Consider the following 27623-nt stretch of genomic DNA (forward strand, 5'->3'; position numbering starts at 1 on the left):
ACACTACAGTTTCTTTTGAATCATAGACACTTGCAGTTGTGTCTATAAATTAGCACAGAACTGAGATAGGTTTTGTTTAAAGCTCTTGGATGTTACTTTATTGTCATCTGGCTCTTTAACCAAAGAGTATCTGAAATCAAAGATGAATACTTTTAATGCAGAGTTCAGCAAAATGGCTAAATATTACTGTTACAAGTACTACTATCCTTGCTTTAAGGATAGGAAACGCTTGACAAAACAGCGTAGTTGCAGAGGAAGGCTTCTAGGCATGTTCCTGAGAACATGTCCGGTTCATTGATATCTGTTAATTTATCATTATCAGATTTTAAAGGCAGCCCTAACTGTTTCACAGTGCTGAATTATACCCAGTCCTCTGCATAGTGTTTTTGCTGTCATATTTTCAAGAACAGTGGACTGAATGTGGAATGTGGCATTTTGCATACCCAAGCAATGGCAGTACGCCAGAACAATGCAATTTATAATTAGACCTGAATATTTCTGTATTATAAAATGTAAAGAAAATACATAAATCAAAGCCAGACTGGTGGTCTCCGTTAACATGAAGGAAGAAATCTAACTTCACTGCCCCTTCCCATCTCACACATACACAGAGTTGACTCTGGGGGCAGCATGATCATTCCAGATTCAGGGAGTGACCAGAGGCCTCTAGACTCTGATTATTACATTACTGTTTGATTAGCATTTTATGAGAGCTGTATGCAAACCTGCTCGTTCATCAAGACTTCTTTTTGAGATGGAGAAAGGACAACAATGCTTTGCTGTGGTTTCCATAGCTAGGGTGACTACTTACAGATTGCCAAAAAAGAGGAAATGCATCACCAAAAAAGAGAACAAAAGAGGGCATTGATTTGCATAAAATGTGCATATGCTAATTTATATGTATAGGTGCAAATTTAGAAATCATTATTATACTTTAAATAGAAATACATTACATCTCACCATAATATGGAAGACTGTGACCAGGTGACCTGAGTGCCTTGCTCAATCTGCTGTCCAAGTGCTGTTGATGGGGAGCTCAGCTCTTCCTTCTGATGATTCTTTGTCTGTCTTCACATCTGAGTTTTTTAGCAGGATTGTTCTTCTTTAATCACTGGTTTTCATGGGTGCTTTAGATGATGCCGTTGCTCTCCTGCTGCTATCTCACAACTTCCTTCCCTCTTCCTGTGTTATCTGAGAACTGAGAAAACCCAGCATTTTCTGTGCTTGCAGTTGAAATCGTCATTCCCCCCCTGTGTATTTCCCCTTTAGCGTTTTGTCCCACTTTGTGTGGGGGTGTGCTAGGGGGTGTTGCTAGGCAGTGTTGAATAACATTGTCATGACAACAAATTGGTGGGAAGATGGGGCAGGTCACTTATGGCTTCCAGTGACCATTTCTGCCTCTCTTCCATTCCACTATGGGCTCTGAGATCCCCTTGAACACAGCAATGCTTACTTCTGAGTAAACCCATTGACTGTAAGGCTCTCCTTTCCTGGGAGTAAGTGCCATTGAAATCTGTGTGGCTTGCTTCTGAGTAGGCATGCACAGGAGTACATTGTAAGTCTACTTACAGTAGCAGTCTTAAGTTCTCCCATCTTCTTCAATGCAATTGCTTTGAACCTCCCCCTCCCATTGACTTCACTGACTGCTTCTTCTCCCTTTTGCTCACCAGATTGATGGGCTTTTTTCCTCCCAGGGTGGATGGGGGACCTCTCAGCCACACTGTAGAAAGTCTTGACAGTTAGGATTTCAATGGGTATTAAAAGTGCCTTTTCTCCTCCCCTGAATAAATTCATCATGCATAGCTTGGAATGGTCATTTTTACTAGTTTCCTTTTTGGGTGTGGAGTTGTCTTAGACAAGGCAGTAATGCTGAGGTGGTTTTCCATGGTACTCCCTCCCATGTAGCCAGCCACTATCTCTTCTCCTGGCCCACCTTGCAGGGGAGAAAGAGCAACAATAGCAGGGGGGGGGGGAGAAAGCCAGGTCTAATGAAGAAGGTGTCCCCCATAAAGTGGTCACCTGGGAGCGGGGCACTGCTAGGAATGGCTTGGTGCATTACTGTATACAAGTCTGTTTGTGGATTTTGTACTTCTGTAGTTGGGAACCCAGAAATTGGTATAGCCTTCAGTCTCAGTAGTGCAAGCAATATACTGCAATTAATTCCATCACACACTGACATGTTTAGCAGAGAAGGACTAGCAGCACCAGCAACCTCGGTAAGCCACCGAGAAGACAGGGTTTTTCTGTAATGCCGATCATGCCCAAGCTCAGGTATAGCATATGCCATGGCCTGTCTTAGCGGTGGTATAAATTAAATGTGTATACTTTCTCCCATGTCTATTCCTCTTCCCATCAGACACCCATGATTGATCATCTGTACTTCCACTCAGAAATCTCTCCCTTCTGAAATTCTGTTATTCTCCCGTTTTCATGTGTCTAGTTACAGTGCTATAGATCCTTTTAAAAACTCTGCTTGAGGTTGTTTTTTTTTTAAAAAATCAGAAAATATTGGAAGAGCAATGGAAAATATAATGTAATTCAGTAGCTTTAGAATCCGCCCCTCCTGTAGACACTGTATAAAATCCATCTCGTGGGCCTTTTTGCCCCTCCTTTTAAATGGACATTATTTGGGCTAATCCACTTCATAGCATCTGGAGGAAAAAGAATCCTTACTGTGGTAAAAAAAAAAAAGCTTTGGGAGTAACGGTGGTTGCCAGCTGCATAAACAGTACTCGCCCAGCAGCATTGTTCAGTCATTGGGAGTGCCTAGAATCTGAACTGATTAGTGAAAATCTGTAATTAATAGGGCCATTTGTACGCATTTTCTTTTAACCCCAAACAAGCAGGCCACTAACCTGCTTTGTGTAAGGGAAGGGGGCTAGATGGGATGATGAGCACTTCCTGAAAAGTGCACAGTACTTTCAGCTCCCGCTGGCGTTGGTGTGCGATGATCTTGCCGGAGGAGACCCTTTATTCGTTATTAGAGAGAGAAGAGCAATGACCTCCTCTTGTGAAATGCTCAGCACTCTCCATACAAAGGAACTGCACTGGGCAGTGGGAGCGGAGAGAGATCACAGCCTCACAGGGTGCAACCTATACGCTGAAGGATTGGGCTGCTCCTCTTGCAGTATTTGTCAGTGCCCTGGTCTATTTCAAGAGGCCTTTCTTCATTTCAGCATTTTCAATAGGAGTGTACACATCTGTCTTTATACCCAGCAGCTTTCCTGGCCCACAACAAGTCCTCTGTGAGTTTCCCCAACCAAGCTCAGTGGGATCTCTGTCAGCTGCAAGATTTATGTCATCTTTTTCAGTCCTGAGAACTGTTCCTTAAGCTTTTCACATCTGGATTTAATTGGAAAGACATTAAAAGACATTAAGTGTGCTGGAAAAGCATATTTTAGGGGGGATCTTTATAGACACGTCCATTAAAGGAGCTAGCAGTTAGAGGTTGAAGTGGGATGCGGACAAGTCATCAGCCGTTATCGAGGACAAAATTGCGCCACTAACTGCTTCACAGCAGTTCCTCATATAGTCCCCGGTCCTGTTTCTGACCTAACTTACTGTAGTGTAAATCAGGAGCAAGGCACAATAGAAGAAAGTGTAGGCCTTGTAAAACAGAGCATAGTAGACATTGTTCATTTCTAGTGCTCTACCTGTAAAATCATTAAAACACTGTGCATACTTGGCCTAGATTTTACATTTTCAATTTGTGTCATCTACAGCCATTTCAGTGTTCCGAAGAATAAAAAACGAGAGCTCATTGATCATAAATCCAGGCAGAGTTCAGAGGCCTACTTTGCAGATCACAACACACTGCTGTGAGCCATTAAGTAAGCCAAGTAATGGTCATCTTAGGAAAAGAAATATATAAGCATCTTTAGAGAAACAGGGACGCACCATAGGCTATGAGGTCCTCCCTCCCATCAGGCTGCAGCAGAGGGAGGGAAGGGTAGCAGGGCCATGCCATCAGCTCTGCTAAGGGAACAACAGACTTTGGAACTGTTTCCACCCCATCTCATTATTTGTAACTTTACAAACTGATGCCTGAGTTTACGTATTTTCCTCTTCCCTTCCCATCCCTTTTTCCTTTTGTGTTGTGTCTGAGATTTTAAGCCTGCAGCAAGGATACTCTGGTCTGGGAGTCTTTTCAGCCTGGGAGGCTAAAACTGCTTAAAGTAAATAAAACAAGCCATAATGTACAGTCCACACCCTCATCCATACCTTCATGGGTACTCAGTGCATACAAGAAGCTCCTACAGATACAGGTTTCTCCATTAACTTGTGGGGGTGGGGAGAAACAGTTCTGCAGTATAAATCCATTTGTGTACACAAAACTGCTCCTCTCCATTAACATAATAGGAAAGCCCTTTAACAAACTGGAGTTTGTGTTAGCATCAGAGCTTCCAAGCTCACAAAGTGACAGTGGATCAAGGTACCAGGACGGTAGTAGTTAGGCCAGTGAGAACTAGTTTCAAAGCCCTGATCAGCCATAAATTCTCTAGTTTGCCTTGGACAAGCCATTTCACACTCTGTAACATTAAAATAGAAATGGTTTTCCTCACAGGATTGCTGTGAAAGTGAATAAGATAGTTACTGTAAAACACTTTGCCTACAGAGCAGTAACAATAAATTATTGAGTATTAAAGTACTTTTGGATGTTGTACATCATACTAAACAGTTTAAACTAAAATTGGAGCTTAGCAGATAGCCATTAGCTGTGGGTGAAATCATGTGCTGCTGCTTACAATTATTATATGATGCCTGGCTGTATGTAAACTGACAGGCAGTTAAATGTAAAGGTCTTTTTACATGGGAGAACAGACGTGTATCCTTCTTTTCTTCTTCTTAATATATTCTTAAAATAAATGTGATATTCAAAGCTTCTTTCGAGAGCAAAAGCATCTGTAGCTAAACAAATAGACCTTTGAAATAATATCCTGCCTGTCTCTAAAGTGAAAAATTTGTGTGTGTGTGTGTGTGTGTGTGTGTGTCTTTTCCTTTTTATCTTTAAATAAAAGCAAAACAAATAGTGAAAAATCTTCCTCTGTAAACCATCCCAGCAAAACAAATGGATTTGTTTTATGGTCATCCACCTACATGGGGGCAAGGGAAAATGTGTTCAGTGTCTAGTACACAATTCACATGAGCTTCCTTTGCAAAGCTATTTCCTCACAGAGAGTGTGGCCTAAGTTAACATACCACCCTCCATATACGCACACATGCATAGCTGTTCATGCATAATAGATGCTAGAGGGAAGGAGATTGTTACAGGGCCTGGAAGAGGGTGGGCTGGGGATAAGAGGTATTAATAAAATAATATTGTTTCACCGTGGAATCATTATTGATTATGTACAATTATAATTTTGGGAATATTCTAGATATCCACACATCTGTGAATGTAGTGGGCACTTTTGGCTGCATACAAAATGATCAAGAATCTATGCACTGAATGAATGTACTGATATCCTTTGTGTGGCGAAAGAAACAGGAATAATAAGTCCAAATGAAGTAAACAAATAGAAGGCATATAATATAAATCTGGAAGCTTAAATCTAATAAATATTTCATAGAATCATAGAATAGTATCATAGAATAGTAGGGTTGGAAGGGGCCAATAAGACCATCGAGTCCACCCCCAAACACACAAAAAATCCCTTTGGTGTTTAACTAAAACTGCAACTCAATCCAAACAAGACAGAGGTACTGTGGGTGGGTGGTTCATTTAACCAGAGTAGTAGTGTTCAGCCTGTTTTGGGAGGGGTTGCACTCTTCCTAAAAGATCAAGTTCATAGGGTCTTGGGGGGTGGGGTTGCTTGTGTACACATCTCTGTCACTAGAAGCACAAGTGTCCTCTGTGGTATGGAGCACCTTTTTACCAGCTAAGGCTGGTATGCAGACTATGTCCCTACCTGGATGGAGATAAACTGACTTCAGTGATTCATGTCCAGGCAATGTCTAGGTTACTGCAATATGTTCTACATGGGGCTGCTTTTGAAGATAGTCCAAAAACTTCAGTTAGTACAAAACATGGCAGCCCTGACTGGAACCAAGCATTACAATCATATTATGGCAGTATTGCACCAACTTCATTGGCTCCCAGTTCATTTCTGGGCCCAATTCAAAATTATGATTTTAACCTACAAAGCCTTTCATGGCTTGGGGTCACAGTAAGAACCACCTCTTCCCATATGTTTCTTTCCATCTCCTGAGATCAGCAGATGGCAGGTAAGTTACTCATGAGCAGGGCTTTTTCAGTGATAGCCCCCCAGTTCTGGAATTCTTCTCTAGAGAGGCCCAACTGGTGCTTATTTTATTGGCTTTTTGGTACCAGGCAAAGGCCATTTTATTCTGTAGGCTTTTTAACAATTATTTATTAATTATTAATTAAATAAATAAATTAAATAATTTAATTAATTATTTTACTGCTTACTTGCATTTTAAACTGTTTTTATTTCCATTGTTTGTTTGTTTTTTCACATCTTCTTAGTGTCTGTTGCCTTGAGCTTTTTAGTCTTTGCTATTGTAAATTGTGTTTGTGCTGCTGCTTTTAATTTTGATTGTATTTAACTGGATTTGATTTAGTTGATTATATTTTGTTTTATAAGTATGTACATTGCCTGGCTATAGGGCGATTCATAAGTGGAACAAATAAATAAATAAAACTTTATTAAGCAAAAACACCAAACAAAAAAACCCGTTAAAGCAGAAAAAAGATGTTAAAACATTAATAATGGATTTATTAACACTCCCCATTGTAAGCTCAACTTGAATCTACAATCCTCAGGCCTTCATAAAGCACACAAAGACAATTGATGGAATTTTACTAATTTGAATGGGAGAGCATCATACATGTCTTCAGTAGAGCATTACTTGAAGGATAGCCTTCACCCATACCAGTCTGCCTGCACTTTAAGATCAGCAAGAGAGGTCTTTCTCAGTCACCTACCTGTGCGAGCTTTTATTTAGGTGACCACACATGAGAGGGCCTTGTCTGCAGTGGCTCCACACCTCTTGATTAAGTTCCTATTGAGGGTATACCATATTCCATCATTGCAGCCTTTTAAAAAGGCCTTGAAAACATATTTTACTCCAGCCTTCTCCTGATATGATTGCTGTTCTTGCTATTTTTATTGCTGGCTTTGTTGTTGGTTTTTATTGCTGTTTTTATTGTGTTGTTACTGTGGTTTTATTTCTTTTAATATTGTATTGGTTTTATGTGTTTCATTGTTTTATGCTGCCTTGGGAGGGCTTCTGCCCTGAAAGGTGGCCAAGAAATATTTTAAATAAACAAACAAATAACATTCCATGATAGTAAAGGTATGTGGATACATATCCCACACTAACCATAGATTTAAGGCTGGTTCACTTAGGGCACAATCCTATGCATGTTTAGACAGAAAAAGGTCCTACAGTTCCCAGCACCCCCCAGCCAGCATAAGACATTTTCTTCTACACATGAGGAAACAGCTGTCCTGGGCACACATTTATATGGACAAGTTAATGTATGAATCAGGTAATCATGGTATGGCTGGCAGCAATCCCTGTGATTGCAATAGCTGGGTCAGTTACCACCACAATAACAGGAATTGTTGTGCCAGGCGTAATCATGATCAACCAGTTCTCAGATTATATTTGTCCACATGAACACTTGTCTGGGACTGTTTTTGTATATGAGCAAGCGCTTTACTCTTCTGTAGGAGACTGTGCCTGCTTGGTCACAACTTGTGTCCTCCTGACACCGGGCCCCTTCAGAATGCAGGTGGGGCATCACATGATTGCATATTTCCCCCATATACAAAACCCTAGCAAGCCGGGGACATAGCTAAGCCAGAGTCCACCTAAAACTAGCATGGCGGAGAGAAGGCCGTGCTGGAGTTGGTCTCTTTGTGGATTGTGCCCAAGCCGCACGAGGCAGCAGCCTGGCTGAAGCTAAGCCGTTCTGGGACTGAGCAGCGCCCAGATGGGACGCCACTTGGGGCTTCTCTCTATTCTATCATGAGCTCCTGGATGAAAGGGATGGAGATACATATGCTCTCTTTCAAAGCCATATGTGTACTTTGGCATATGTACACATGGTCTTCCTTTAAAATGAATGCTGCTGCCCCGGTGAGCAGAAAGCTGTGTGTGTACATTGGATTGGGGGGGGGGGAGTACACATACAGTTTTGGCAGACAGCCAAGTGTGATATAGGTAAGCGCAAGCTAGTTTCATCAGGAAAGGATTTGTTTATCTTCAGTCTTCTCTTTTGCTTAGAACTACTGCGTCACGTATTAAGTGCGTGTCCTGCTGGTATTTGGCAAAATGAAAGTTCCAGAGGAGCAAGCATAGAGCTTCCCCGCACCTGGCTTTTTATCCCACAGTGTTACCGGGGCTTCTGCTTTCGGATACTTTGCGGGATAACAATTGGTTCTTTACACAGCCAGGTTTCCTTGCCGTTTTCACTGGTAGCCCTGCAGGATGTTATCAGATGCCAGCAGCATTGTGTACCCCCAGTCCACCTCCTCTGGGGTAGCCCCTCCCCTTCTCAGCATGAACTTTTCCTTTTCCACTTCCTCGCCGCCTCTTTTCACTTCCGCTGATCCCTGCCTCAGCCACTGTTACACAGTACACAAAGGGCAAGCACTTTCCCTTTTCTTATTTCTGTGTACATGCAGACTGGGTGGAAAGGGTTAAAACGTTTCTGTGCAGCCATTGCAGAGCAATCCCCTTAGCCCATTGAAAATTGCTGAAAAGAGGAGCAGGGAGATGAGAGAGGCTGCATGTATAGAATCCACAGTACTTTTGCAACTTTGTAAGTCTGCTCCCCACCCCACCCCGAAGCAAGCAATTACCCTTTTCTCCTGCTCCCATTGAAAATTGCTGAAAGGAGTCTCCCCACCTCATGTGCACAATAAGTCAATATTGTCTCCATAAAAGCAAGCACTAACACTTTTCTCTTTTGTGTATACACTGGGAGAGGGGATTGAGTGGAAAGGGGCCATTGCAACACCCCCCACCCCACTGACCATCTGCTTAGACACGCCCAAGACATGGAGCTGAGCACGGCTTGGCTCCATTTCACTCCTGTCCCCCACTCACTTTTTGTTTCCCCTAAATGTCGAACAGGGCAAGGGTTTCCTGGTGCCACCAAGAAACTCCACAGACATTGTGGGCAGGTGGAGCAACAGCTGTACTAGTGCAATGCCACTGTGCTGCTCTGCCCGGAAACAGTGAGGAATGAGGAGGAGGCGGAAAGGCACAGGCATGGCGGGGTGACACTCCCACCCCATAATCGCCACTGCCATTGTCATCATAACTGCACCCCCCACAAACACCCACACACAGTGCCTAATTTTGCCAACACAGAAGTACATAAGCTGGTGCTGGCGCTTTCACGAGAAAATACTGCATCTTCCCTGTCATGAAATAGTATGGGTAAAAACAGGGAGAAAGTGCAGAACAACCACTTGAGGAGAACGACGTCATGTAAAGGACACAGAAAATTTCATGGTTGAGGAATGATGAACGAAAACAAAACACAGGTGTAGACACCCATACAAAAATAAGCACAATTGGCTAGGATTTGTGTTTGTTAATGGTTTGTTGTTGTTTTTTTCCTGTAGATAGATAGTGGAAATTCAATAAAATGATTTAAACATATATATATGAATTAAAGATACTGCTTAGGACATTAAAAAGAAAACACAGGAAAATTCAAACAATACATCAATGTCTGTAAAACAGAAAGGTGGGTAGAAGAAGACCTTCCTGACTGGTGTTGATAGAAAACCTGTTTCTAAGACACTGGAAACTTCTTTTTCCAGGAACAGTTAATCCTTGCTTAAAGTTCCCATTGATGCCAGCAATCAGATTTGTCTGCAGATTTGTGTTTGCCATGTAAATGTTAGCTGCATAGGATAATGTAGTCTGAAGCCAGTACTAAACAGCATGTCCTTTTTCTTAAATGTTTTAAGTATTGCATTTGTCAGTCTGTACTTGAACAGATGTCTGGATACATCAGTACCCTCCCTCCCCACTTTATCTCCTCACTTATAGGCACAGCTACTGCCTATATTCTAGTGCAGACCAGGTAAATATCCCTTTGTGCAGAGATTAATCCGTTTTCATGTAAATTGCATGAGTTAATCAGTTTAATATACACAGAGCAGAACAAGTTTGAAAAAAGAGAGCATAAAGTCAGGTAGTTAAAACCTGAATTGTGCAGTGTAAGTAACTGTTCTGAAATTAAATTTTTAAACAGATGTTGACCTTGGTCTGTGTAAAATCTAATCAGCTGGGGATGGTAGTGCCTGGTAACAGAAGGCTGTTAAAGATTCCTTACTGAAGTCATTGGTTGTGAATTCAGGTAACAAAGGAGCTTGCTAATTAAGTCATGTTGAGTTTTGATCTGTATTTAAGCATGTTAGTCACTTGGCAAAGCAGGATTAAGTGGAACCATTAAACCATGTATGTATGTACGGTTTTCCAGTTGCCAGTATCAGAAGCATAAATGATACTGAGAAATTTGCAGAGAAATTATGCATGTGCATGATAGAGCAGAACAAAAGTACAGATGTAGGAGGTATATGAATGCTTTTGTGGAATTATAGCCCTGAAGCATACTTAGACACATTATGAACTGACTTTGATCTTCTGCCCAGGCTTGGGTTCATGATTGCTGGAGAATGAACTGTAGTACAGGGAAGAGACCCTGTAAGAGATAGTCAATTCTCATGTCAGGAATCTGCAGACTTGTATTAACCCATATAAAATCTGTAAACATGGAGTTAAGTGGAGCAAGTGTGAGAGGCGGCGGGGGGGGAGTCCTTTAAGCATTTTGACACAGAGAAAGATATTTATAAGTTATATATTTGTTTATTATATACCACTTAATATAATACAATCTGTAATTAATTTACATATAGAAGAGGACCCTCCAGTTTCTCCCATCTTGTAAGTTCCACTAGTTTAGCCACCTTGAGCTAAGAGGGTTTCCAAAACCATAGGAGGAGTGTTATCTTGCTGAAACTCCTGAACCTCTCAGTGCTTGAAAAGCATTTGTAAGTTTCAGCTGTCCAAAATGCCACCATCAGATTATTATCTGGGATAGTGGCAGTCCAGTTTGATCTGCATTGGTTATCTCTTTGTTTCTAGGCTCAATTCAAGGTGCTTGTTCTAAGCAGCTAGGGACTTTGGTACCGTAAGGCAGGGATGCTTAGAAGGTAGATTGGGATCTGTTTTATTTATTTATTTGTTTGTTTCATTTATATCCCACCTTTTTTTGGCAGCCCCACAATAGTTCCACATTATGAAGCTTTCTTGCCACTTTACAACTACTATTTTGTTTATATATTTATTATTTATTATTTTATTTTTAAAATGTATACCTCACCAAAGTGGCTAACAATAGAATAACCCCACAACAGCAGCAGCAAAAGAAATCAATATAACAGCAGATGAAAAATTCATCAGTGAAAAAGAAACAATTCCCCCTCCGCCCCTGACTAGAAAAAACACACCACAGTCAACACTCGGCTACTAGAATTTTTTTACCCGGCTTCAAAAAGTAACTAGCAATGGGGCTAGACAGAGTTCCCTCAGTAGGTCTTTCTAGAGGGGAGAACTCAAAAGGCCTGTGTTGTGTGACTACCTGCAACAGCACCTCACATGTTGAATAAAGAGTATGTGGGGAATCAGAGGGATCATACTGTCCTTAAGGCAGGGGTGGGCAAACTTCAGACCAGGAGTGCACAACCTTTTTGGCCCTCAGGGCCACATGTAATACCGTTTTGGGGGTTGAGGACACACACACACACACAAGTGATCCTGATAGAGATTGCTCCTTTCTTGATTTAACAGGAAAAGAGCAGTCTGTATGAGGATCTCTGGCAAAAGGGAGTGGAGAGTACAAGCAGCAGGGAAATTGTGGGCAGGGGAGAATTCAGTGGCAGGGTCAGAGCACCAGTTGGGAGACACAGTAGAGGACTTGGGTGAGCTGCATGTGCTCCCAGGTTAAGCACCCTAGCTTTAAGCTTATGGAGTCTACTTTCTTTTTCATTAGAACCCAAGTTCCACCAACTGGAACTAGGTGCAAAATAATGGCTCAGGATGGCAGACACAGAATTGCAGAACAATGTGCCTCTGGGCACACTCAGAAATTTGTTTTGAGTACTGGAGCTCACACACACAGATCCTTTTGAGACACAGACCTTCTCCTTGTCCCTTCTTTTTGTCCCTTGCCCACAGCCCCTATTATATGGCTGTCAAATGCTCCCTACTTAAGGAAATTAAGAGCATTTAACAAACTGGGCCCATAGGAATTAGGCAATAGTTTTTCGCTCTATTTGGAAATGGGAGACAGTAAACCTTGACACTGGATTAGCTGAGTGTGTTTAGTAGTATTTGTGTCCATTCCATAGCAGGAGTATCTAGAATGGATTCGGTTGGGCCTCATCCCTGTCCTCAGAAGGATGTGCCACTCCCAGTAAGGTGAAGTGGAAAGACATGCGCAAGAGAACTATTAAGGAATATCTTGGGAAGAAACTGAAATGGAATGTAGATGTTAAAGGAGAGGGAAATACATCTGTACATTGTACTGACAGACATTAAATCATTATAAGAACGTGAGTTGAAATCACATTTTTCTAGGGCAGCCTCTGTGTGCAACTGCTTTTTGTAAGGATGACCTAATGTTATTAAATTGTCATTACAAAATATCCAATTCCCCACAGAGGGAGAACCAGAGGGGGAAGAAATTAACAAATTTCAATATGATTTGCTAATTGCTAATTGGCTTAAGGAAAGCTAAAAATGACCAAAATGATTGGAAACATCCACCTCTAGCCAGTTCCAGACACATATTTATAATGAGAAGAGCAGCCAAGACAAACAAAGAGCAGAGTAGAGCATCCTGTTGGCATCGTGTTTTTGGCATCGCTGTATCTACACAGAAAACAAGTGATACATGAAATGTGTGAAGACATCTGTTTCATAACCTATGGGGCTTTGCTCACAAAGCAGTTGTAAAATCTTCTGGGGGAGAGAAATATTTCTATATATCTGTGCAGATGCTCTTTTGTAAGGGAAAAAATCCAGTTGAGGAAATGCTCAGCCTTTGGAAAAAGAGTTTGTCCACTAAAATCCATGTCAAATATTTATTCTGCCTGTATCCCGTCACTGCTGTTAATTTAGCAAGAGTTTACTAGCTTTTAAGAGTTGCATATATCAGGCCCAATTCATCCAAAGTGTGCTGACAATATTACTGTGGCCATGCATGAGGTAAGCTCATTGTCTTTGAACATCCTCATGAATGTGGTTATTTTTTAATGTATATTTCAAGGATATCCAGGCCACTCCAGTAGAAGTATCAGGGCAGCATAAAAAGATAATAAAACATAATATAAAATCATAATACTTAGTCCAATCCTTGCTGTTTTCTATCCAACTTCAAGAGACTATACTCAAATCTCAATCAGAAACACAGAACATCCTGAGCAAATAGGTGAGCTGATATAGTCAAGGTTCAGGATTAAAGGAACCCAGAAGGTGACCCCAGAATCTGGTGAGACACATTAGCACATCACATTCACTCCACTGCACTCCCCTATCCTCTTCCTGTACATTCCTTCCATTTATTTGCTTCAGCCTTATTCAAATCCTTCAGCCTCCAACTTCACACAATTAACATTGCCTCTCAGTGTTATTTCTCCTGCTCTACTGTCCAAAGTACTTTTTGAAATCCCTTCATCTCTCTTTCCATAGCTAAAAAAATGGGGGTGGTGAGTGGGTTACCATGTCACCTAAGACTAGAGAACATACCTATGGCCACTGTGGGAGATGGGGCAGCTGGACCACCAAGGCAGCAGAGCTTAGCAATATCTGATGCTCAGGATAGACAGAGCCTGTAAATTCGGTCCTGTTTAACCTCAGAACCTACACCAAATGGGTCCGAAGCACCCCAGTGGGTAACCAAGCTAATCCCAACAGACAAACATCACTACAGAGAAAATCGTAAATTGAAATCTATTTAAGGCTTTGTTTCAGAAAAATACAAAATAAAGAAAGTGGCATGGTGGTTATATGAGCGTTAGAAACTTTCTCCACAATTACAGGGAAAGAGAATGCAACAGAAATAGAAGATTAATTAAAAGAATTGAAATTGTCAAAGCTGGTATTATGAACTTGGCTAATAAGATAACAGCTTGATCTTCTAACATTGTTATGAATCCTGCTTCCAACTTTCTCCTGTTTACTACTTCCAATTCAAAGCTAAAGTAAAACAACCTAAACTAAGTGTTAACCCTCCTGTTACCTCCTCCTGCTTCTTACTTCAATATAAAAGCTACGCTAAAGCATTACTAAGAAGAATAGGGATAGGAACTAGAGTGAAAGGAAAACCCAATTTGGGATTCCAAATCCCATCCTCAGAAATAACCTCCAAGTCTCAGGTTTAGAAATCACTTTAAGTCCCAAACTTAGAATACTTCTAAGTTCTACTTTCAGAAAATATTCTAAGTTCCAAAGTCTAAGAGTCTAAAGAGGTCCATAGTTACCCAAATCCTTTGGTCTGGTGGCGAAGCAACAGCAGCAGGAACAGCAGCAGTAGGAACAAGAGCAACAAGGAGTTCTCATTCCCTGTGCTTTTATACCCCTGCCCTGGTCAAAGGTTGTGCCCAAGGAGCAATGAGACGATCATCTTCCAATCAAAATGGGGTGCATGTGGTTAGAGCATTTGCTCACCAATCAGAAGCAAGGTGTATCATCTATCTCCCACAGTTTCATGTGTTTGGGGAACATCTCTGGCACCATTACAAATGGGCTATTTTGAAATGTCGCAAAATATGACCCAAAGTCTGCCATCTGGGCATGTTATCTTGATTGATGCATTTCTACCTGGTATATCTTCTTTGAACTCCTGGTCATCTTTGGCCATTTTTGGTCCTATCCCCCCAAACACCTCCTCCCAGTTGTCACTCATGCTTAGGGCTACAGCTTCCCCGCCCAACTAGCATTGAGTAAAGACATTCTCTTATCAGCAAGTTATCATTCTCTTATACACCACAAGATGTCAAAACAGTACTTTTCCTCCTCTTAGTAGGCATCTGAGCATGCTCAGTTCCTCTGTTCATCTCACTTAGACACTCTGCCAGCACGTCATGGCCTTGAACAAGCTCTGTGAAGCCTCTTGTAAAGACAGCTGCATTTTTTCTAGTGATGTATGAATCCCTTACCTTGCTTCACTGAGGGGCATCTGCGGTGGGGGGAGGCGCTCCGTCCCTCCCCCCGGAAACCTGCCCGGCCAGCTCCGCTCCGCGGCCAAGCCGTGGAGCCGCCGGCCGGCTCCGGCTGCCCGCAGCCGGACATCCGGCCCCTGGGCAGCCCTGCAGGGACACAAATGGCGGCTGTCATAGCTGCCACCATAGGGGAAAAAAACCCCAACGTACACAAATGGCGGTAGCTGCCACAATTTGCGTACGTTGAGGTCCCCCCCCCGCCGTGATAGGCTACGTAAATACTTACGTAAGCCTACCACGGCCTCCGCAGGGACGCAAATGGCGTCCCTGCGTTAGCCATGATAGGCTACGTAAGTATTTACGTAGCCTATCATGGCTTGAAGAGGAGGAAGCGAATGGTGACCGCAGGACGGCTGCCATTCGCAAAACAGCGCAGATGGGAGCAAGTAAGTGCTCCGTTTTGCGCGCCTTTCGTGGGGTGGGGACGGCGGGGACTTCGTCCCACGCGTCTGTAGTGGGGGGGCGGGGCTTCATTCCGCTACAGATTTCAGGGGGCCGAATGCACTGGCATTCGGCCTCACTGAGATCCGTCGCGGAATTCTCTGACATCCCTAATTTTTTCCCCTTTTTTCAAAGATGATCCTGCAAAATCTTAGTTAGAGTCTCAGTTAGTGAAATAATATCATTTAGCATAGAGTCAAACTTCAGGGTCTTCTTGCCCAGGGGTCAAGAGTCTGGAATATAAAACTGGTTATGAGTCTGGGGTCTCCTAGGGGCTCTTCTTGTAGGTCTCCCCAAAACCCTCTCTCAGGTCTTTCTACCATTCCAGATCAAATCACCCATCTTTACTCTTTGTCAGGCCTTTTAGTACCAGTTTAACAGAGCCCGTCAGTATTTAGTGATCAGGATAGTCACGGCCTGCCAGTACCTACCTGGCTACCAGGGACTGAGCCAAGAGCAGAAGTCTGCTCTGCTACATGTTCTTATAAAACACCTGCTGCAAAACTTTCTCAAGCTCCCAAAGTTCAAAGCAACACAGTCCAAGTGCCACTCGCAGAACACCAGAACTAATAAAGTGCCCGCAAACTGGATGACTCAAGCAGGAGAGCCAGCACACCCACTAAAGTGCGGATAGAACAGATTGTGCGCATGTGTAATCAATAATAATATGTGGCATATTATTAAGGAATCAAGGCACACATGCTTTTATTAAATAAATGTTCTCCTACTTGGTATATTCTGTAGTGTACATTATTATTATTAGACTTGTGCCACATTTGCCCTTAAACATTTTCAAGGTAAAAATACGTGCTCAAAGGGTGCCAAATGTGTCTCCCTCAAAAGCCGTGTCTTCCATTTTTAACACGGGTGTGTGCCCTGATACATAGCCGTTGTTCCTGTAATCAGCTGCAGCTTCGGGGCCAGAGCTGCACAATGTTGTTCCATCCAATCAGGGGTTACGTAATAATGGCACAGAGCCATGCAGCCAATCGAATTTGACTGCAGAGTGATGTCAGTGGGGGCAAAAGTAGCTGCCTTGTCCTCACTCTAAAATCCTGAACTGTTCACCTTCTTTCAGTCCAGCCTACCTCACAGGGTTGTTGAAAGAATAAAAATGGTTGGAAAAACTATGTAGATCACTAAGACCTCCTTAAACAAGGCTGAGATGAAAGCATAATAATAACCCTATCCTTTAAGCCCAGAGCAGGTAACAATATGTTAAACATGCAAACAATGCATGTACATAAGAAATATAGATAAAAGGTACAGTTGGCATTTTAATGAAACAAGATATCTTTTGGATGTTATTAACCTATTCTAATCTGAAAGTATAATGTAAACTGAGGGCCTCTTAGCACTAATGTGGAGCTAATTGCCTTGATGTGACGATTCCTTTTACACGTGGGGGCGCCAGAGTGCATGAAGGCTTCTTCTGCCCGTGGTGTCACCCAATTCATTTCAAGACAGGGCCATCTATGCATCCTCAGCTCAACTGTGTGCTCTTGGGATGCATCCAGACCAGCACTCTTGCCACGTTTCATCTCAGTTCTGCCCCTCGCTGCCCAGCAGTAACATCTGTGTTTCCTCTACACAGGTGCTTCTTCCTCCTACAGTTGGGCTTTTGTATAAAGGCACCCATACACTCCATACATGTACTGATGAGGAGTTGGGTTTGAGATAGGATTCCAAGATCCTCAACTTTAGTTTCAGCCAAAATAAATTTAAGGCATACTGCACAGGTGGTAATGATGCAAGGGAATATAAGTGCAAGGTGCAAAATCAAATCTCGTTTTAGAAGGTTACATTAAAATAAAATCTAAGAATGAAGATGATATCCAGGACAACATCCAGGAAGACGGACAGTATGAGGAAGGCTTCTGTGTAGACTAATTGCAGGAAGGTTTGGACCTCTTTAATGATCCCTTAATGAGGTACAAGCTTTTGCATGAACCCCCCTGAAATTGGAAAAATTATGTATTGCAAGATGTAACGCAACTACACCATTTTGTTGCATGATTATCACACAGAAAGACTGTTCACCTAGATGCAACTTTAGGCAGCCCTCTAAAGTATTGTAGTAAAGATTACCCTAACTGTTTTGTGGGGAGAAATTAAGTCAGATACATGTGTTCACCTTTTTATCCTTGAAATTCCTTCAATGGGAACTAATGCTTTTGGTAAGGATAGATTGCTTTTGTTGTGATATTCCCTTCAAAGAAACAGAGAAAGATGTTCTGGGTAAAGAAAGAAACAGAGGTTCCCATGAATGAATTCTTCAAACTGCGTGAGAAACTAGGTTAATATTTCATTAAGGAGCTACAGAATAGCAGCATGGCAGGAACAAACCCAGAAGTACTTAATTGAAGTTACAATGAAACTGTTGAATTTTTAATCCTGTTTTATTATGTACTCACTGTTGACAGTTGAAGGTAGTGAAAGTAACTATGAACACAACTGTGGGAATATTTAAGAACAGTGCTCTCATCCTAAAATATTTTAAACTATATTAGAAGACGGAATCAGCCCACTGAGGGATTTTCATTTATCATAGCTATGCCCCACTCTTGCTCCAGAAAGCTCAGGGTGGCAGTCATATGGTTCTCAAGACAATTTCCCATCCAGGCAAGATTACAGGACACAGGGCCTACATAGTTTCCATACTAGAAATGCATCATGTTTCTCTGACATATGGTTCTAGTCATTTTTACTGTATCTGTTCAGCACATATAAGATTCTGGGTCCCAGTGTCTATATTTATATTCTATCATCTAAAAAAGTGCTAGGCATTATACAAACTAATGGAAATTGACCTTCTGCTTCAATTTATATAATAGCTGGCCTGCCTGTGCCACACATTGTTGAAAGATTAGGCACCTGATCCATATAATATCAACATATGCAACGACTGAGTTTCAGCCAGAGATGGGAGTTGGTGAAACAGTGGAAACAGGGAAGAAGGGTTCAGTTTACAGAATGCAAGGAGGCGCATGTGATGTGGTGTCAGAGGGGGACAGCAACAGCTATAGTGCTGCCAGCATTAAAGGAACTGGCAACATTAATGCATTGGAGATTAGTGATTGTATGAATCACAAAGGAATAATCAGCACCACATCTCCTCTTCCTCTTTTCCATGTAATGTCTAATGATGCCAAATGTGTGTCATAAGATCATCACACTGTGTTTCCCCAACTATGCTATATCATTGGCAGCCACTTTTGAGACCAGGGAAACATGCAGTGCAGTGTGGTCACATGACATATTTTATATCCCTGGATGTTATTGGGGAGATGCTTTGGCAGCAGCCCCATGTTTCTAAGCAGAGGGTAGATGGCCACCTATCAGTGGATTTCCTGCATTGGTAGGGAGTTGGACCAGTGGAGGCTGATGACTCCAATGTCAGTGGGGCAGTGAATGTGGTCCAGGTTTCAGCCAGAACCAGTCAGAACTTTAAAGGTGCAGAGCACCTTGGATAGCTCCTTTAGAGTTCTGACTGGTTCTGACTGAAACCCAGAGCGGATTCACAGCCCCACTGGTACTGGAGCCACCAGCCTCCACTGAGTTAGACTGGATATCTTTTTAGTTCTGTGCCTTAATGGCTAATTCTGGCCTCTAGGTATCATGTGATACAAGAAGGCATGGATCTGTGTACTCCAGAGACATTCTAATGACTTGTTTATATAGGATAGATTTATAGAAATGTTTTGTTTTCAACTATGTACAAGGTGGGTGGCAAAAGAACCACAGCCCTCATTAATCTTGGTGAATCTAATGTACAAGCAGTGAAAAAGTACTTTGTTTCTTTGCTCACTAACCCATCTCTTTTTCAAGGTACCACTGATCTTTTTACCACTGATCTTTGCCACTATTCACTATGTCCATGAATACATATTTGATGTGTTACAATATTCCATACCCAGTAGTAGTATACCTACTGTGCTATTTGTGATTTTTAAAAACATTCTTCTGTGTTACAGGCAGCTTTAAGTGCCTTGAAACAATTTTCAGAACAAGGACTGGATCCAGTGGAAGGAATGGTGAAAGTTGAAAACAGTTTATTTGAAAAGTAAGAGTTACTTTCATAATACCCTTTTGGGCACTTGTGTGATATGCCAAATAAGACTTTTTAAATGAAAGGTGTAGATGCCCTTAGACAATTGCAAAATATTCCAATGTTCATGTAAGAACTTCTAAGAATTTTGTACCATTGCTGGGGATAAGTTTCAGAATTACTTTGGAACATTATTAACTCCAGGTTACTTAGAAGTGCATAAATGTAAGGTATGTTGTTGTTCAGTCGTTAAGTCGTGTTCGACTCTTCATGACCCCATGGACCATAGCACGCCAGGCCTTCCTGTCCTAAATGTAAGGTATACATTTAAATAATAGATAAATAATTTCACCAGCCTCTTTAACATGATCTTTTTAGTATAAGAATTCTGTGTTTTTAACGCTCAGACAGTATTTTAAAAATCCGCATTCTTGTCATCAGCTGACAGATGCCATTTAAAGATTAAGGTAGGTGGTACAGATTTGGGTTTCAACAGCTAATTGTTTGGAGGTAGCATCCTTGATAAAAATAAATAGTTTTTCAAACAGCGCGTAGTTAAACTATGGAATTCGCTACCACAGGATGTAGTGATGGCCACGAATTTGGATGGCTTTGAAAGGGGATTAGACAAATTCCTGGAGGAAAAGACTATCAATGGCTACTAGTCTTGATGGCTGTGTGCTACCTCCAGAACCAAAGGAAGTGAGCCTATGTACACCAATTGCTGGGGAACATGGGTGGGAGGGCGCTGTTGCGCTCATGCCCTGCTTGTGGGTTCCTGGTCAACAGCTGGTTGGCCACTATATGAACAGAATGCCGGACTAGATGGACCCTTGGTCTGATCCAGCATGGCTCTTGTGTCCTTGTGTTCTAAGTGGTAAAACTTTAATTAAAGCACTTCACAAGCCCCACCCCAAACCCGAGTTACCTAGAGCATTGTGCGCACTCTGATGTGCATAAACACATCTGAGGTGTGCTGCACAAACAAATCTCCTCTGAACTTTAATAGAAGAAGCAGTGCTTACTTTCAGGGCCATTGTCCCCTCCATGTAAGACTTTTTTTCAATGGGGAAGTCAAAAAGGTAAACATGTTCCATGTGCACATCACATTTCCTTCATCCACATTAATTTCCAGAACAGGGCAAATACCTCTAAGTTGCATAGTGGACATCTAAAAATAGCATTAGCTAAGAAATACAACTGCACAATAAGGCAAATCTTGTTGTTTTGTGTTACATGTATGCCGCATGTTACACAATTTCCATGTGCACCTGATTCATAAAATAGTTATTATGATATGCATCCTGCCTTGTGAAGCTTGCACTGTTCTTGATGGGAAATAGTATAGATGTAGAATGACCTTGTACCATGTTATATCCTAATGAAGAAAAGCAAGTACTCCACCTGCTCCACATTTGGGCACAGAGCTGTTGTTTTGTGTTGTTTTTCTAATTGTGGAAATGCAGACTTCAGAAATAATGTCATGCAGGATTTACAGATGGATGGATGGATTGGACAAATAAAAGTGGGAACAATTATTAAGGGCAGGAGAACAAATCACCAAATTGTTCACCCCCAGGACATGGTTAGATAGCTGCACATTCCTCCTCCTTTAACTAAACCAAGCAAGAGCAAGTTCTTGGTAAGTGGGTACTTGTTAAGAAGTGGAGTCAGAATTTTCAGCTGATATATAGTGGCTGTTTGTAAACTAATTTAATCAGAACCATTTACCACATGATCTCACCAGCATAGTATCTGAACATAAATATTGTTGTTTCACTTTAAAATGTCCCCCTTTGTGGTGACCTTTGAATCTCATGTGCCATCTGCTAATAAAAATGTCTTAAAGATGTGCAACCCTGGACCTTACTGCTCTCGTTAATGTATTAATCTTTCAGACAAGTCAAGCATCTGGGAGAAAACGCAGACAATAAACAGACTAACTCAGGCACCATTGCTCAGGACTGCAAGGATTCAAAGGCTGTCGTCTAGGAGCTTCCCAGCACCCGTGGCTGCCACTGCATCCTTATAAACCTGTCAACACGCAATAGGGTGTATGTGTACAAGGAAATGAATGACTAATACCATTATTTTAGTCTTATGTGAAGACAACACTATTCTAACACAAGATATAGTATGCATGGTACTGTTTATCGAATGAGGGGATAATAAATAAAATATTGACTGTTTTCCCTCCAAACCTAGACATCTACAAATAAATAATCCAGACTGTTCCAGAGTTAGCAAACATCCAGTCAAACCACCAGAGTGTTAAACAGCAAGTAAAGGCGCAGCCGTATGCATGGCTGGGGAATGCTGGGAGTTGTAGGACTTTCCTCTGCCTGAACATGCATAGGGTTGTGGCCTAATTAACTAATACTTGGAGGGAAGGAGTGCTCTGGAGGAAATGAAAAGTCAACATTGGGTTGAGTTATATGACCTTTTTGTAGTGTAGAATAAGTTCAGCTTTCCTTTTCTTTTATCATCATTATTATTATTATGCTTGAATATTTTAAAAATTAACCAATGACAGTGCTGTGAGAGTTGTAGTTGTTGTCTTCATATATAGTCATACAGCTTCTCTTTTTATGCCAACATTATGCGTTCTTCATCGTCTTACAGAATACATTCTGGCTGTAAGAATGTAACTAGTCCGAGTTGTTTGCAAACTGAAGTTTAAATCATGATAAATATTTGCTTAGCTATTAATGACCACTCGCAATATACGCCAAGAGAAAGCAGTGATGGTATTTGATTTCCCTTGCCATGTGTTGACTAATGAGGCGCCTTGTCTCCAAGGAACACTTTACCCCCTTCATTTTGCTCTCTGTTATGTGAAACACATTTACACCCCATTCTGTGTTTTGTACTGACCCATCATTTGCATCAACTGAGTGTTTTTAATAACTGCATTCTCAGCAAGAACAGTAGAACAGGATGGAAGCACCTCTAGGAAGACGGCTGAAAAGCGATGGAGCAAATATGTAGAAATGCCAGTGCTGGTAGAGATGGGAATTTGCACTTGTATTCTCTACCAGCATATTTGAATTAAGTAAGTGGCCAATGCAGTAAAACCACATCAGTTCCTGTATACAATGCTTGTGTCATCTTTTCCTTGTTTTGTAAATAATACAAGTCAAGCTTGCCATCTATCACTTGGTATTAATCAAAATCAGGTTCTTGTTAATACCGAGAACCTGATTCAACTGTACTTTCTACTGTACAGCTGTTTCCTATGAAATAAGTACCCTCTGTTATTCTGGAGACAGACCATATTTTTTTTAAAGCATTGCCATCTTTCCGTGACAACTGCTTAACAAACATGATGTGAATATGTGCATTTCCAGAAATATAATTTGCCACCAAAAAGCAAAGACGAACTAAGGAGAGCTAACTCAAAGTGCATGTGGAGAACTTTCACAAACATACAGTGAACTATTGTGGTATGTTCGGAAAACTCCAGAAGACAGATGTATCCATTCAGTTCACATAGAATTCATGTTACCAGCAATTATCGTATCTTATGGAGAATCTACCAGGGAACTAGCCCCGAATTGGCGAATTGGAACTACAAGAGAGTCCCCACCCCTCAGCACACATAGAGGGACATGTAAGAGGTGTACTGTGAAGCTTGTGATTCTGTGGTCATGCTGTGCAGGTGTAGAAACTTGGATGAGGTTATCTGCATTAATTTTTTAAATGCAAGTTTCTAGCCATTAATGCTGAGAAGATAGACTTGAAAACATGTAGGCAAAATCTCAGAAGCTAGAGGTAGGCCTGGATTTGAACTGGATTTCCAGTTATCAGATTTTCCTGATAAAAAGGTAGGCCTCCAATGTTCTACATACATCTCTGTCCTTCCCTGTGTCAAACAGAAAAGAATATGCAAATAGACGCAAATTGCAAAAAACATCTGCAGTCATAGAATTTAGGTGTTGTGTAGGTGTGTGTGCACGTATGCAAAGTGTGTGTTATCCTGTTATGGTTTGTTTTTTAAAGCAAAAAATATACATAGCCATGAGCATGAACAAACAGCTTACTCTAGCCCTGCTTTCATCCTGTTCGCCATTCCAACAAATAGGGGATTAACATAGGGCCAAAACAGACATTACTTTAATCTCTATCTAGCAGCTACATCTTTTTTTAATTTTTACTCTAGAGTAGACACAAGGAGCCCGAACCAGATCTCAAAAGCCCCCCTACTGCCCATATTAGGGCTCTGATCCAGATGCAGGCCTGCACCTACTCTAGAGTAAACACGAAAAAAGACATAGTTGCTAGATATGGATTTAAAGTAATGCCTGTTTTGGCCCACAGGCATGCCGCATATGTATCTTGAAGGGACTAGAAATGCTCATACAGCACAACAAATGTTCAGAAAAAGCTCAATGTGGATATGTTATTTCAGGGGTGCAAAACATGTGGCCAAACAATTTCTGGTGGCCGGCCAGACTCCCACCCCCACCCCACATTGGCTGCTGGTGGGATTTCACTTGCTAGTGCTAGCAAGAGAAACCTTCCCCTTATTTCTGAACTCTGATAAGATTTCAGAGATAAGGGGTTCCCTTCCTAGCACTAGTGCTAGCAAGAGGAACCCCAGTGTCAGGAGTGCCCTAGCTGCCTCTTACAGTCCCCTCCAATAGCCAACTCAAGACACAGACTTGTCTTTGTCGCCGCCGGTCCGCAGAGGCCTTGTAGGCTGTCTTAGCTTGCTCGAGGGAGTCCCGTAAGAGGTGGTGTACTGCTCGCAACTCCTCTAAAAACTCATGGGCCACAGGCACCGAAGAGGGAGCTAGGGTGGATGGGAAAGCCCTGGGGTGGTAACCAAAATTGGCAAAAAAAATGGAGTTTGGTGGGTGGAAGCATGGCAGGCATTGTTATAAGCAAATTCTGTGAGAGGCAGCAAGGAAAACCAGTCATCTTGCTGGTAATTGACATAACGGCACAAATACTGCTCCAGAGCCGCACTGGTGTGCTCGGTCTGACCGTCCGTCTGTGGATGGTGGGCGGAGGAAAGACGGAGCATCACATGGAGAAGCCCAAGTAGCTCCCTCCAGAAATGGGCAGTGAATTGGGCCCTGCTATCTGAAATGAGGGCCATCCGTGGATCTGGAAAACATGCGCCAAAAAAAGCTCAGCCGTCTCCCTGGCAGTGGGCAATCCAGAGCAGGGGATGAAATGGGCCATCTTAGAAAATAAATCCACCGCCACCAGAATAGTGGTCTTCCTGTGTGAGCGAGGCAAGTCAGTGATGAAATCAAGGGAGAGCAGTTTCCAAGGTCCTGAGGGGGTAGGCAGGGGGTGAAGCAAGCCTGTGGGCTTACCTGAGAGGGCCTTTGCCTGCTGGCAGGTTGGGCAGGAGGCGACATAGGTTTTGACGTCCCGACACACACGAGGCCACCAAAAATCCCACGTCACTCCATGCACGGTCTTGGCAAAGCCAAAATGCCCAGCAGTGGGGGAGTCGTGGCACTGATGGAGGACCTTCTCGTGGAGGGGTCTAGATGGCACACAGACCCGGCCAGAATGGTAAAGCAAGCCACCTCGCAAAGAGAAGGGGGTAGAGTGGGAGGGGGCAGAGGCTAGCCCCAATTCCTCCACTTTTGTGTGGACAAAAGCATCCTGAGCCTGGTCAGAGTGAAGGAGCTCCTCCCAAGACCAAGGTACCGCAGCTGCCACCAGGCTCTGTGGGGAAGAATCAGAGAGGGGGAGGGATTTCCCTTACCCCCTGGCTGGAGGTCAGGCTTACGAGAAAGAGCATCTGCTTGTAGGTTGTCGGCGGCTTTCACATGGCAAATCTTAAGGTGGAGCCAGGGGAAAAAAAGCAACCACCTAATCTGCTGCTGGTTTAAGGCACAGGCTGTCTGAAGGTGTTCCAGGTTGCGATGGTCGGTTCTAACTTTGACTGAGTGCTGTGCCCCCTCCAGAAGATGATGCCAGGTCTCCAAAGCGGACTTGATGGCCAACAGTTCCTTCTCCCAGATGGTATAATTCCTCTCAGACATGTTCAGCTTCCTGGAGTGGTAGGCGCAGGGTTGCAACCTGCCACCCGCCCGATCTGGCTGAAAAAGCACCGCCCTCACCACAAAGTCAGAGGCATCAGTTTGCACTACAAAAGGCTTCCTCTGATCGGGATGTAACAGGATCGGCTCAGAACTAAAAAGCTTCTTAAGTTCCTCGAAAGCCTGTTGGGCAGATGCCGTCCAATGAAAAGGACTTAAGGAGGTCCGTGAGAGGAGATGTCAGCCAAGCAAAGCTGGGCAGGAATTTTCTGTAAAAATTAGCAAACCCCAGAAAAAGTTGCAAGTCCTTCTTGGTGGATGGAGCCTGCCAGGAGAGGACAGCCTGGACCTTTGCAGGATTCATCCTGATACCATCAGCTGAGATAATGTAGCTGAGATAGTCCAAAGAGGTTAGGTCAAACGCACATTTCTCCAGCTTGGCATAAAGATGGTGCTCGTGGAGGCGCTGGAGGATGGCGGAGACATGGTGCTGATGGGCGTGGGGTTCCTCAGAAAATATAAGTAAATCATCGAGATACACAATGAGGAAAGTGTCCAAATAGTCCCGGAAGATGGCATTCATAAAACGCAAAAACGTGGGGGGGGGGTGGCGCAGGCGAGCCCAAACAGCATCACTAGGTATTCATACGCTCCATACTGGGTGCCGAAACAGGTCTTCCACTCATCCCCTTCCTGGATGCGAATCAGATTGTAGGCACCACGCAGGTCCAACTTTGTGAAAATCTTGGCTTCCCCCCAGGCGTTCCAGCATCTCTGGTATGAGGGGGAGGGGGTACATGTCAGGGATTGAGAGTGAATTCAGTGCTCGGAAATCATGCACCGGGTGGAGTTCTCCCAATATTTTGCACACAAACATGGTAGGGGTGCAGGCGGGGGAGGAGGAGGGGTGAATGAAGCCACGTCTGAGGTGTCCAAAAACTCCCACAGAGCTCGAAGTTCCAGCTCCAACATCGAATACAGCCGGCCAGCGGGGATGGTCGCCCCAGGAATGAGGTTAATGGCACAGTCAAGAGGGTGGTGAGGGGGGAGCTGGTCGGCCTCCTTCTTGTCGAAAACATCCCGAAAAGCCGCATACTTCTCTGGGAGGATCACGGTAGCTGAAGAACTGCCAGAAGCAGACGAAGAGGGGGAGGAAAGGGTTAAGGCCTGGACTGGGACTGGCGCCTCGATCGGGAGGCAATACTCCCGGCAGTAGGGAGACGCAAACTCCACTTGCTGAAGCCCCCAAGAAATCTGAGGATTATGCTTAGAGAGCCAGGAAACAACCAGCACGATTGGGTATTGGGGAACCTTGGCCAAGTGAAACTGAAACTGCTCAACGTGGGACTGGGCATGGAGAGTGAGCAGAGCTGTAATCCGGGTCACCGCGCCCGAAGAAAGAGGACACCCATGGTTGCCACTGCCAAGGGGGCAGGAAGAGGCAGGGTAGGAATCTTGTGGAGGTGAGTGAACGTTTCATCCATGAAACTGGTCGTAGCCCCAGAGTCCAGTAAAGCTAGGGCCTCCACCCCACCCCACTGGGAGGAGCGGAGGTGAACATGCAATAGCAGATGGGAGGGGGGTTGCAGAAGGCACCCACCTGGTGGGGAACCGACCTCCACACTGGAGACCCCAACATGCTTGGGGGGCAGCCTACTCAGGCCTGGGGACAAGGAGGAGGAGGAGGAGGAAGGAGAGGAGGAGGAGGCAGTGGGGCTGCAGGTCTGGCGTGGCAGGTTTTGGCAAAATGTCCCAGCTTTCCTCACCAAAATCATTGGCGCTCCACGCGCCGCCGCTCCATTTCCTCCAGCGGCAGCAGGGCTTGGGTAGCTGCCAGCTGCATTGGGGTCTCCTCCGCCC

General features: G+C 43.2%; 1 protein-coding gene across 22 annotated transcripts in view; it reads left to right on the plus strand.

Annotated features, from left to right (window-relative positions):
• Positions 1-25583, plus strand: part of STAU2 (staufen double-stranded RNA binding protein 2) — a 193381-nt gene extending 167798 nt beyond the window's left edge. For 18 of the 22 annotated variants that reach the window (XM_084849286.1, XM_084849293.1, XM_084849295.1 and 15 more), the window contains 2 exons: positions 19688-19776; positions 21660-25583. In XM_084849286.1, coding sequence (XP_084705412.1) covers positions 19688-19776; positions 21660-21753 — 183 coding nt within the window. In that variant the 3' untranslated portion in view covers positions 21754-25583. The other 4 variants (XM_084849304.1, XM_084849301.1, XM_084849303.1 and 1 more) reach the window with 2 other exon arrangements.
• Positions 25584-27623: the final 2040 nt, after the last annotated feature.

Source organism: Heloderma suspectum, chromosome 4 (assembly GCF_057233095.1).
Source record: "Heloderma suspectum isolate Gila_16-S chromosome 4, 16-S_ref, whole genome shotgun sequence".
NCBI lineage: Eukaryota > Metazoa > Chordata > Lepidosauria > Squamata > Helodermatidae > Heloderma > Heloderma suspectum.